The sequence below is a fragment of the Neolamprologus multifasciatus genome, chromosome 5 (assembly GCF_963576455.1).
Source record: "Neolamprologus multifasciatus chromosome 5, fNeoMul1.2, whole genome shotgun sequence".
Taxonomy (NCBI): Eukaryota; Metazoa; Chordata; class Actinopteri; order Cichliformes; family Cichlidae; genus Neolamprologus; species Neolamprologus multifasciatus.
The window spans coordinates 22,773,085-22,786,223 of record NC_140443.1 but is presented as its reverse complement, the minus strand read 5'-3'; the positions used below and the strand labels follow the sequence as shown (position 1 = coordinate 22,786,223).

At 41.3% G+C, this 13,139-nt stretch overlaps 1 protein-coding gene across 4 annotated transcripts in view; it reads right to left on the bottom strand.

Moving 5' to 3' along the window:
- Nucleotides 1-13,139, bottom strand: part of rargb (retinoic acid receptor, gamma b) — a 49,504-nt gene that overhangs the window by 18,828 nt on the left and 17,537 nt on the right. For all 4 annotated transcript variants that reach the window (XM_085160939.1, XM_085160940.1, XM_085160938.1 and 1 more), the window contains one exon: nt 5,126-5,487. In XM_085160939.1, coding sequence (XP_085017065.1) covers nt 5,126-5,294 — 169 coding nt within the window. In that variant the 5' untranslated portion in view covers nt 5,295-5,487. The remainder of the gene's footprint in view (nt 1-5,125; nt 5,488-13,139) is intronic.

Genomic DNA, 13,139 nt, shown 5'->3' with positions numbered 1-13,139 from the left:
CGAAAGAGGGAGGGAAAAAGAAGACGAAGAAGTTGTATCATTTTCCTTCTATTTTACCAAAACACGGGCTCACGCCTGCTCTTTAGGCTCGGCAAATTGCACCTCTTTGCCTTTGAAGCTTAAAACACAGGACTCCCCGCTCAGCTCTGTCCCTGCTCTTTTTCTCTCACTCACACACAACTTGTAAGAGGACCGAGTCGCATTACAGCTATTCACAATCAGGTTCTTCGGCTATTCATCCTGTCGTCATGTCTGACACATACACACAGCGCCGAACAATGGCCCCTCTCTCTCTCTCTCTCTCTGTCTATTTCTCCACAGGCACCTCCTCCTGCTTGAACCGCAGTTATTTGCACAAAGTCTCACTGCGGTCATCTGTAAGCGCACCAATACAGTCACAAATGTGAGGCAAGGAGCACAAGACTGCTGTTTGTGATATTCATGGGTGTTGGAATGTGCAGCCTACAGAGTGGCAGTGGAAATGTGTGTGTGTGTGTTCTGACACACAGACAATTATGTGTATGTGCTTAAACAGAGTGCTTGTGATGACAGACACAAAAGAAAAACACACAAGCCTCACTCTGAGCCATTAGGTTCAAATTACTAATATCACACACGTGCGCGCGTGCACACACACACACACATTCAAAACATTACAAAGAACAAGATGTTACTAGTAGAGAAATTACGAAGGTACATTGTGTTCACCACCTCCCAGCGAGACTTTCATAACCAATTTTGTCTCCAGAAAACAAAAAGAGGTGTCAATTGATATTCCACGTGAAATCCAGATACCGTGCAATGTATTTACAGAACTTCTAGGAAACCCGGAGCAGGAGGAGCAGGAAAGGCTCAGACAAAATCAGTCGCATGTGTGTTTTGCCAAATTTGCCCAGCTATTAGGGGAAGAAGAGAGAACTCGGAGCATGATTAAACACACAGCAGGGGTCTTTTGATGTGGATATCCGCTAATTTCAACTCCAGGGATGTTCCGAGTTTCATCTCATTAGAAAACAAAGTCCAGTTTTCCACTCACACTGATTAGGGCATGGATTGAATTAATTTGCAAATCCCGCTCAAACTTCCACAGAAATTTTTTTATAAACTTTTGATTCACTTACTACACTACCGGGAGATAAGTAATTTATTGTAGCCTCACTTGAGGGTAAAGAATGGGCTTATCGGCTGCCTTGTTATTCTTCCTATTGAAACCCTTCTTGGCAGGCAGCCACAGTAAACTCTGTTTATATACGGGATACCTGCAGAGTTAAAGCAATTAGTTTTCAATTTATTCACTTGGCAGAGAAACGTGTCAACGCCTTTCCCAAATTATAATGATGATAACTGAATTCCTCCTGCAATACCCAGCACACGCTTGCTTTGTATACCAAACACAGACGAGGAATAACCATGATAACGCTGGACAAATTTAATCAGTGGCCACTTTATTAGTTACACCTTGTCTGTTTACTTTACTGTTGCCTTCCTATCAGCTCAAAGCAGTTACCATTCTCCTGTGACCGCTGACATCAACAAGGCCCTTTAACCCAGCAAACTGCTACTCACTGGATATTTTTTCTTTTTTAGACCATTCTCTGTAAACCCCAGAGATGCTCATGTGGGAAGATTCCAGTACCTCAGCAGTTTCTGAAACACTCAGACCAGCCAGTCTGGCACTAACAACCACGGCACGGCTAAATGAATTGAGTTGCCGTCATGTGTTTGGCTGATTAGATATTTGCATTAATGAGCAATTAAAAACACGTATCTAACAAAATGACCATTAAGTGTAAGTATGTGACTTCTAGTGGCTCATCTTAAAATTTGTGGTCAGCACACTGAACATAGAATATAAGGCATAGATAACGTGAAGCACAAACAAACCTGAAATTTCCCACCAAAGCGGGGTGTCAGTGAAACTCTGTGAAGCACAAAAGTTTACAGAATGGATTTGTATTTTCTGTGTCCTTCTAAAACTGACTTAAATGATGAAACTCACGCACTTTACAGTGTTTGTTCCTCTGCATTTTATCTTTTGTGGAAACATTAAATTTACATTTCAACACTGTTTTGCCCGTGGCACCAAGACACAGACTTGTTTGTAATACAATACAGAGAGGATACCAGAGTGAGAGCTTCATAATGCGTGCATGTACAATCCTCTGAGCAAGACTTGGAGCGAACTCAAGCACAACTCTTTTTGCTGCCTTTAAAATAAATGTTGCGTACCAAGAATTTCCTCGACATGGCCAACAGCATTTCTGACTTTTGAGAGAATAGAGAGCCAAACTTGAGGCCATTAGCTTATCAGCTGAGTTCTTCTTCTTCTCGTGGTTTTATAAAAATATAAAGTCTGCTCCACAAAAACCCAAATGATGTGCATATGGTTAGGAAAAGGGGAGTAGGTGGTGACTGAACAGGTGATCTCTTTATTTTCCTCACCTCCTTTGAATTATACTACTTCCTAAGTTTTGCCTCAAAACCATTACCATTACTAAACATTTTGATTCAATACTTTTGGACACTGTGTGTCAAAACAAATCAGTTATAGCAAATATAGGCTTAAAGAGCACAAGCTTTGCTTTAATTTGAAGGGTTGGACAACAATATCACTATACCAGTTGCAGATTAATTACAGCCATTTTTTAAAAACTCTGTATTTTCAAGTACTGACATGTACAGTACTGCGAAAACCTCACGTGCCATTCATTTCTTCACATTTTGCTTCCACGGAGCTAGACTTTTTTTGTCATTTTTAAGTGATCTTGAGGAATAGCTCTCCAGGCTTTCTCAAAGTTTTTCTGTGGACATTTGCTGCTTTTTCACTAATTCTTTCTCCAGATCTTGTAACTGAACATTTCAGAGGAATTTTTATTGTCTGCTTGTTAAGACACTTAACACTGGCCAATGATGTATTCAAGCATTGAAAAGACACATAACTTAAACGTACAAAGCAGAAACTTAGAAGCAATTTTAAACTGTATCTTAAGGCACTTTGATACTAGCAGCCTGTCACAAAAACACATCATTTATTGACATTTCCTTAGTTGAAACCGTGAAAATGCCAGCAATAACACACACCTTGGGAAATTTGGCATATTGCAATGTGGTGTCTCCTTAAAAATGGATAAACCTACCTAAAGAAAATGAACAGAATCTGAAACTCATGTCCTTAAGAAATAGAAAAAAAGTTCAGCAAAGACCTTACACAGGATCTGAGAGATGCACGTGACCTTTCAGCTGATCCATCTTCTGTTCACTGAAGCCTCATCAGAGATGGTCTCAGTGGAAGGACGGTTTTCAAGAAGACATTTCATTAAGGAAAGGAATGTCCTTCAAAAAGCCTGGAGAACTATTCCTGAAGGTTTCTTAAAGAAACTACATGAAAGCTTGACTAAGAGCATTCATGTTGAAGAATAAAGGTGGTCATACCAAATATTGACTTTGAACCCTCAGAACTGTGCAAACTGTTTTTCCTTATATATCCTTATATCCCTTTCACATTTTCCAAGCAAAATATAAAGAGATGACGGATAAGTCAAGATTTTTGCACAACACTGTATTTGAACAATGTAATATTATATATTATAATATTAATCTTCACTTTGCACACAGAGGTAGAAAAAATATAGAGAAGTTAAAATGACCACAGATATGTGCACGTAACTCTAATCTTAAAGAATAACATATAGAGTCCCGATAATGCCACATAACTGTAATCCTAGATTTTATTCAGGATCTTTCTCACACCTTTTCTTCTCTGTCTTTTCTACACTAGCAAACAAATTTGAAATACCAATATATCAAAAATGATTCGACTGATTTACATACAGTGTGCATACCTGGCAGTCTGTCTGAGCTTCATGCGACGCTAATCATCTATCTGGAATATTTCATGCTGTCCCTTAAATCTTTCTGTCTCTGTCTGTGTATCTGCTACAGTCCCAGAGGCAACATCTCAAAGATGTAATCACAGCCTGAGTGCCATTAGCCTGAAGATCTCCCTCTTGTAGAGAGAGGCTCCAGAAAATGACTAAAGATCAGCAGATAACTGAAGCTCAGTGAACACATCATCTGTGCACACACTGACACAAACTCACACTGATTGACAAGTGTGCTCAGCAGGGTTTTATAAACCTGATATTAGCCTGACAGGGCATTTGAGACTGTAACTATAAATGCTTTCCAGTGTTGAAAAAGAGGGATAGAGCAGCGTGCTCTGCAGACAATTAGAGATCAAACTAAGGGAAGACATTTTTTTGTGTATTGTAAAGGTTAGCTTTCTAATCAACAAAAACACAGATTTAGTATTTGTGGCTTGTTAATGTGTGACTAATAACAAAAGTGGATATAACAAAAGTCCTTTTCAACAAAAAGTATGTTGCAGAAGAAGCTGATTAAGTGTTTTTCACCCTTTAAATCAACGGTTAGCATCTGTCTTTGTTCAAACCTTACATTTCAGCGTTTCGAGCGACTTTCTGTGTCATTGAGTGAAGTGCAATAGCACCCCCTGTGACTCAAAAAGTGAACTTTTTCTCGATCTAGCACCGCTTACTCTGGGATCAAGTAAGAAACTCTTTTCCCTTTTTCCAGCCCGCCCTCATCTGCCTGGTTTACCACATGGAAAAATGTTTTTTTAAAAAAAAAAAACAAAACAAGAAAAAGCCCTCTTCTCTTCTCTTCTCTTCTCTTCTCTTCTCTTCTCTTCTCTTCAGCAGTGCATGATCTAAAGCCTAATTATAACCTCAAATTGGCCCTAAAGACTTTTTTCCAAAACTGTGGAGTCTCTACTGTCTTATACCGAAAAGCAGTGGTCAGGAGACAGACATTGGACACACTGTCTTGTCATGTGTAGGGGTGTGAGATTCTGATTTCTTGCCTCCTGACTGAACTTAACACTAGTTTAAACCGTTGTTATTATGTGACACTGTGTCATTTTTAAGACAGTTAAATATGATGTGGTGCTTTAAGGATAAGTGAAGTAACCAGTTACATCACGGTTCTCATACAAACAATTTTAAAAAATGCTTAAAGAAACATAATGGACACATGAACTGCTTCAAAGTGCCAATAATACACATATTCAGAGGAACATATAACAATTATAGTAAACTTTAATACTTACACAATGCAGCCATCTCTTTGGGGAGGTCTGCGCCAAAACGGCCAAAAAGGTGACTACTGGCCAGCAGGTCAAAGGGGGAGTGGCTCCGCATGGAGTTAAAGGTGAAGGGGTACATGGCACGAGGGTAACCCGTCATGTGACGCACTTGGTGCTCTCTGTTGGCCGCCATCGTGACAAGTACAGTCGTGGTTTATATGACTTTTCTCAGAATTTCTTGCCGTTTCTTCTTCCTCGTCAGGAGCCTCTGCTGAGCTTGAAACAGACTAGTGCCATTCAGCCCCTCAAAGCTGCGGGCCCGTCTGCACTCACAGAGAGGTAAGAGGGATGAAAGCAAGCAACCAAAACCTGGCCGGGTCCAGACTCTGTAGAAAAGGAGAGAAGAGAAGAAAGAATGGCTAAATATGCCTATTACCTTTAAACTCACCTAAAGTTTTAACAATCCCATCAATTCATTCAAAAATCTTTAACTTTGAGCACAAACCTGAGATACCTAAAAAAGCAAACTCCAACCACGAAGCCAAATTAGAGAAAGACGTAGAAAAGGAAACAAAAGTGTCGAAGAAGCAGTTGCGAGAGCTGAAGCAGAGGGGAGTACAAAACTTTCATCCTTCTTTTTGTCTGTCTTCCAAGTAGTGCAATAATTTTAGGCAATGCCATATGATTTAAATCAGCAGAACTGTACTATAAAGGGTCTCTCTGTTTCCCCTGCCAGCCTGACTCCTGCCAGCCTGCCCGAGAGCGGCCAGCTACAACATGGGTAAAGTTAACCCTTTACAGGAACACACACACACACATGCACACACATAATAACTCATTCACATTTTAACGGAAAAAGAGCAAAAGAAAGTCACTTTTCCTCCACTGCCTTCAAGGTGCTCAATGAGTGCAACTTTTCTCACCTTTAACCGTCTCTCAGGATTAACACTGTGGCCCATCCAAAAAGTTAATTTAGGGCAGCCCTCATATCATCTTACTCTATGACTCCCATCCCCTTTACTGATTTCATGAGTGGGTGGAGCTTAAGTCATTGTGGTTGGGCTGTGGTAAATACAGCTCGGCCAAAGAATGTCTTGTTGTTTTGGGCCTGCTTCAGCATGGGAATCCAACACCCGGGGTGGGTGAGAGGCACAGTGAGAGAATTATAAATTTACAAATGTCCTACACTGAACTACAACTGTATGACTAACGCTCTGATTCAGCAGATACGCATACTTAGTTCTAAGTAACAACAAAAAACAAAGAGGAGGTATCAGTGCTTCGTCTTCAAAAGCAAGTCATGTCTTTATCAATCTATCTGTCTGTATGTCTACAGAGAGAAAGGTGTGATCAAAAGGTTGGTCAGCTAGTGCGCTGTCATCACTAACGATGTTACTTCATGTTAAATTTGGATCAGTTTGAAAGAACGAAAATTGCAGAGTAAGTGGTCAAGGGGACTTCTCGGGAGCAAGCTAAAAATAGCAGCTGCCATGGAAGCTGTGCGGCACACATCTTTTGGATGTATGCTTTAATCGTTCACAGTACAAAATCCAAGGAACTCTTAAAGGTGTGGAAAGTCATATATGATCAAACTGGTCAAACCAAGTAACTGAGCTAGAAGGCTAGAACGGCCTCTGCAGAGAAGCTGCTGGAAGGACGACCTTTTCAATTGTGCTCCATCAATCATGTCTTTATGGCAGAGAGAAGCCAGCTTGTTATTTGCTAAACAGCATTTATGAGAAAAAAAGAAAAGAAAGCGTGATGAGTGAACACTGACCTCTCTAAACACTATCTGTGTGGTCCTCACCTGGCTCATAGGTGTCAAACATATGGCCAGTGGACCAAAACTAGGTCTAATGATGCCCATTTGAAAGTCTGCAAGGTGTTTTTTTAGACTTTTATGCCATCATACATACATGCATATATATATATATATATATATATATATATATATATATATATATATATACACACACATATATATATATATACAGTGGGGCAAAAAAGTATTTAGTCAGCCACCAATTGTGCAAGTTCCCCCACTTAAAATGATGACAGAGGTCAGTAATTTGCACCAGAGGTACACTTCAACTGTGAGAGACAGAATGTGAAAAAAAAATCCATGAATTCACATGGTAGGATTTGTAAAGAATTTATTCGTAAATCAGGGTGGAAAATAAGTATTTGGTCAATAACAAAAATACAACTCAATACTTTGTAACATAACCTTTGTTGGCAATAACAGAGCTCAAACGTTTACTATAGGTCTTTACCAGGTTTGCACACACAGTAGCTGGTATTTTGGCCCATTCCTCCATGCAGATCTTCTCAAGAGCAGTGATGTTTTGGGGCTGTCGCCGAGCAACACGGACTTTCAACTCCCGCCACAGATTTTCTATGGGGTTGAGGTCTGGAGACTGGCTAGGCCACTCCAGGACTTTCAAATGCTTCTTACACTTACACTCCTTTGTTGCCCGGGCGGTGTGTTTTGGATCATTGTCATGTTGGAAGACCCAGCCTCGTTTCATCTTCAAAGTTCTCACTGATGGAAGGAGGTTTTGGCTCAAAATCTCACGATACTTGGCCCCATTCATTCTGTCCTTAACACGGATCAGTCGTCCTGTCCCCTTGGCAGAAAAACAGCCCCATAGCATGATGTTTCCACCCCCATGCTTCACAGTAGGTATGGTGTTCTTGGGATGCAACTCAGTATTCTTCTTCTTCCAAACACAACGAGTTGAGTTTATACCAAAAAGTTCTACTTTGGTTTCATCTGACCACATGACATTCTCCCAATCCTCTGCTGTATCATCCATGTGCTCTCTGGCAAACTTCAGACGGACCTGGACATGCACTGGCTTCAGCAGCGGAACACGTCTGGCACTGCGGGATTTGATTCCCTGCCGTTGTAGTGTGTTACTGATGGTGACCTTTGTTACTTTGGTCCCAGCTCTCTGCAGGTCATTCACCAGGTCCCCCCGTGTGGTTCTGGGATCTTTGCTCACCATTCTCATGATCATTTTGACCCCACGGATGAGATCTTGCGTGGAGCCCCAGATCGAGGGAGATTATCAGTGGTCTTGTATGTCTTCCATTTTCTGATGATTGCTCCCACAGTTGATTTTTTTCACACCAAGCTGCTTGCCTATTGTAGATTCACTCTTCCCAGTCTGGTGCAGGTCTACAATTCTTTTCCTGGTGTCCTTCAAAAGCTCTTTGGTCTTGGCCATGGCGGAGTTTGGAGTCTGACTGGTTGAGGCTGTGGACAGGTGTCTTTTATACAGATGATGAGGTCAAACAGGTGCCATTCATACAGGTAACGAGTGGGGGACAGAAAAGCTTCTTACAGAAGACGTTACAGGTCTGTGAGAGCCAGGGATTTTCCTTGTTTGAGGTGACCAAATACTTATTTTCCACCCTGATTTACGAATAAATTCTTTACAAATCCTACCATGTGAATTCATGGATTTTTTTTTCACATTCTGTCTCTCACAGTTGAAGTGTACCTCTGGTGCAAATTACTGACCTCTGTCATCATTTTAAGTGGGGGAACTTGCACAATCGGTGGCTGACTAAATACTTTTTTGCCCCACTGTATATATATATATATATATATACACTAAGAAGAATGCAACACTTATAGGCCCAGGAGCCATGATGACACAATTCTTTGGTGTTATAATAGAAGTATTTTTTAGTAATGACAGTAGTTGGACAGAAGATGGGAAAGGGGAGCAATTCTTTCCTGCTCAGGTCATCTACAGATCAAAGTGGACTGTGCGTGGTCCACCGGTGACCCCTGCCTTTTACAGGGAAGCATGGTGGTTGTAGCTATGAGAGGGTTATTTTCAGCAGCAGGGACATACAGAAAGACACTTGAAGAAAACCCGGTTCCAGAGTGAGACTAGGAAACAGCTCACCTTTCAGTTCAATTTCGACCCAAAGTACACAACCTCAACAACCCTGGAGTCACTTAGAGGTTGGCTGATAGTGTTTGAGTGTCCTTTAGCAGCAGCCTGGCCAAAGCTTAGACAGAAAACTTGGATAGTGGCTCACTGATGCTTCCCAACCAATCTGATGGTGCCTCAGAGGATCTGGCAGGAGGAACGGAACAAACTGCCCAAATTTAGGTGCGCATAGCTTGCAGAAACCAAAAACACTCAAAAGTTGCATCCGCTGCCAAAGGGGCCTCTACAAAGTACTGAATAAAGAGGTACTAAATACTTTTGTAAAAGAAAGGTATTAAAAATATGGTTTAACTTTGTTATTACTGATTATAGATTCACAGGAAGTGGCGGTGCTGAACGATTTATCTGACAACTTCAAAAAGGGAAACACAGCGTAGTGCTACTGATTTTAATTCGTGTTACCACTAAAGTGCTTCTCACTGTCACTGACAGTAATAGGGTGGACCAACTATTCAACTAATCTACAGTGTGCGATTACTAGAGGAACTAGTCTTTTACATCCACTTTCTCCCACAAACACACACACAAACACAGAAGACGTTACACGTACACACAAAGCCACAAAGTCAGCGCAGTGAGTGTTGTCTTAAAAGTCATATTTCCCGTATTGACATATTTTCTGTAACTGCTTGGCTCTGCTGTGGTTTTTTCTTCACTGTGAGGGCCAGTCAGGGAGAGTCCCTGCAACTGTTTTTCACAAAGCCGTTTCGTGTTTGACGATTAAAGAATGTCAAACACAGGTCGGACAAAGTGTGCAGGATTACACGCGCGGTGTGGAATGGCCACGTTTTGTAAAACTTATGCATACACATGTCTCTCTGAAAGCAGGACACGGCGAGACAGTCAAGAACGGACACGCAGGCTGCCGCGGCGAGCGCGCACAGATGTTCTTTGACTTTAATCATGTTCACGGGCAAGTAATCAGTGGAAAACACACAACGTTCACACATGCCGAAGCGCCATTGAAAGCGGCAATTGACCTTGAAGAATGAAGTAGTAAATATAGGACAGAGAATCCTATCGCAGATGCAGCAACTTCGAGTCGACTTTTTAACCAATCAATTTTAAAGGGTGAAATCAGTACTATGAAAGCCAGATGTATAAAAGGATTGGGATGAAGAAGAAAAAATCAAGTGTCGAAAGCCGAGGAAAAAGATGGAAAAAAGAGGGAAACAAAGGAAAAGAGGGAAAGAGAGGGGGGGGGGGGCATATGAGGGAGTTTCAAGCATCTGGCAGGCCATGTGTAAAAAGTGAGCAGAGTCCTGTTAATTAGAGCCATACTGCAAATGGCATTAATAACAGAATGAGCAGACTGTGGTACGGCAGTATGGGAGGGGAAAGGGGGGGGGGGGGGGGGGGGGGGGGGAGAGAGAAAAAGTGTGCAGAGCGGTTGCAGAAAACATACATAAAAATAAAGAAACTACTTTATTTCCACTAATAAACTATGAAATAATGAGTGCCCAAGCCAAGGACTGGTTTCTTTCTCTCTAATGAGCGACACCCCCGCCCCCTCATTCTGCCTCCGGGGGGAATACACCTTCGGTAGACCAACAAAAGTGGCGCTGTGTCTCCGGGCCTCCTGGCCTAAACGCTGCTTTTATGAGACCTGGCTGGGTCAGGTCAAACTGGGTCATCTGGTCCTGGTCGTGCTGACACACACACACTCACACATGTACACACACTCACACATGTACGCACGCACACACACACATAAAACTGATGCTCTTTTTTTTCTCCCAGATTTTTGCGGATGAAAAAACAGACTTGCTGCAAAGAAAAAAAGGATGGGGGTTTCCAGCAGTGTTATTAGCTTGTTTTCTCTTAACTTCCATCACACCACACGTACTGGAGCCACATCATTGTCTTTGATGCAGTGTTGCAACACTTTTGTTCAGCTGTAAACAGACGAAAGTCAAAAAAACAACTTTCTGAATAGCATGTTTTAAGCTCTTATTAGGAGCATTATCTGGATTCAGTTAGCCTGGGTGTAAGTGTTACTGAACTTTATGGGTTTTTCCAACCCAATTCGGCTTGAGGTTCTAGTTATGAAACCACACACACACACAAACGCATGCACACACACACAGACTAGCATTTCAGGAGTTGGCCTCACCAAATCTAACATGTAAGCATCATGCAATAATGTCTCCCTTTCCCAGGATTAACTAACCAGATGCAACACTTACGCAAGCCCCTTACGCAAGTAGGCATGGTACTACAAATGGTAGGAGGACTTTGCCAACAAAACTTCCAGTCATCTGTGAAAGGGGACCCTGTCAATACTTGTGCTCTTTTCAGTTGGCAGCATTTGAAAATTTTTATATTGAACAAGAGTTTACAAACCACCCCCAGGTTGTTTTATGGAGATCTGTGTTCCTGCAAAAATGCCTGAACAAAAGGGCAAGTGCAATATTTTCTTTGGTTTGGAAACCACAAAACCCCATATAACAGCCACTATTTAATTAAAAGGCAAGTGGGTTCAAACTGCACCCACACTGTGTTTTAAACTACTTTTTCTATTATCCTACGCTTCTAACCAGCCTAGCCTCCTGAAGAAAAAAAAGAAACAAAATTAAAGTAAACAAAGCTTAATAGCAGCACTAGTGAATGGCTGTATTCAAATCTAAAAACTGAATAACTGCAGTTTTGTGGCTCAGGAGGTAGAGCAGGTCATCCACTAATTGGAAGATTGGTGGTTCAGGTCCTGGATCCTTGAGCAAGATACTGAACCTCGAGTTGCTCATTCACACTCGTGCATGTTAGACAGAAAGCATGTATGAATGTGTGTGTGTAAATGGGTCAATGATACATGTTGCATAAAGTGAGCAGAAAGGTGCTATATAAGAACATAGAGATACAGCAGAAAGCTGTCCACACACTGACTAAACAGTCCCATTTGTCCACAAAAAAAACACAAGGGTCATTATTTTAAGAGTTCATTTAGGCAGACAGTTTTGATAAGTTGTTTTGACAGGTGACAAATGGCCAATATACAGAATCATGCTGTCAAAGGGGCATGTTTTTACAATTATCCACCTTAGCACAGAAATAAGCTTGGCTTCCACCATTGCTTTAAAAGAAAATGATTTCTTTGCCAAATTACCAAATAATTTCTTTTTCTCTGTGGCAAGGCGTTTTGTAAAACTGTAAAAACACATTATGCAGGGTGGAGTCGGGCTAACACTGCAGTAGCAGCCTCAGGAAATAGCCTTGGTCTGGTGACAGATCATCAGTCTTTGGCGTATTGACAATTTGGTCACAGCTTCAATAAAATCTCTGTTAGAGCGGAGATAATGTGCCTTAACGTTTTCAGTCAGACAGATAAATTAAGACTTTTGTGTCTGAGAAAAGAGTGGTAGCAGAAAATGTTTCTGCTACCACTCCTCTCTGAATCCTCGCTCAACATTTACTACATCCTCTCCTCTGGCCACAATAGGGACTGGAGGTCTGGTCCCAGCAGAAAGCCACAGCGCCACAGAAATGAAAAAGCATTCACACTAAGAAAGAAAACTAGCATCACTCAGAATCCAAAACTTATGCTGTGTGCTATTGTGAAACAATACATCAGCATCACACCAGAAAAATAAGCTCCACACAAACCTATGTGCGAAAGCTCGGTGTATCATGTACACATGTAACATTTATAGCATGATTTTAAAGTAGGCCAATTACATAAAAGAAAAGAAACGGAAAAAACATCGTTGCCCACATTTATGCATGTGCGTGCGTTAGTTCCTGTGGTCCTGTTCATATGTGGCGACGGAAAAAAATAAAATGCTGGGACTTTTTTCCCTCCAGGTTCCCGGCTCTTTTTTGTGGCGAACATATTTGTCCCTCAGGTTTTTCCACTTCGTACATTCCCTCACATCCATTTCAGTAGTTTCAGCTATCTCCCTCCAGGAATCTGCTGACATTTGTGAGCCCTTATATTTAGACTGTGATTATTATTTTTTATACTGAGATGATGATTTTTATTCTCTCTGATGATGAATGATGTCGTATCTCTATAATGAATTCAAAAATGGAGTTCCCAAAAACCTCATATATCAATATGATAGACCAGGCGTTAA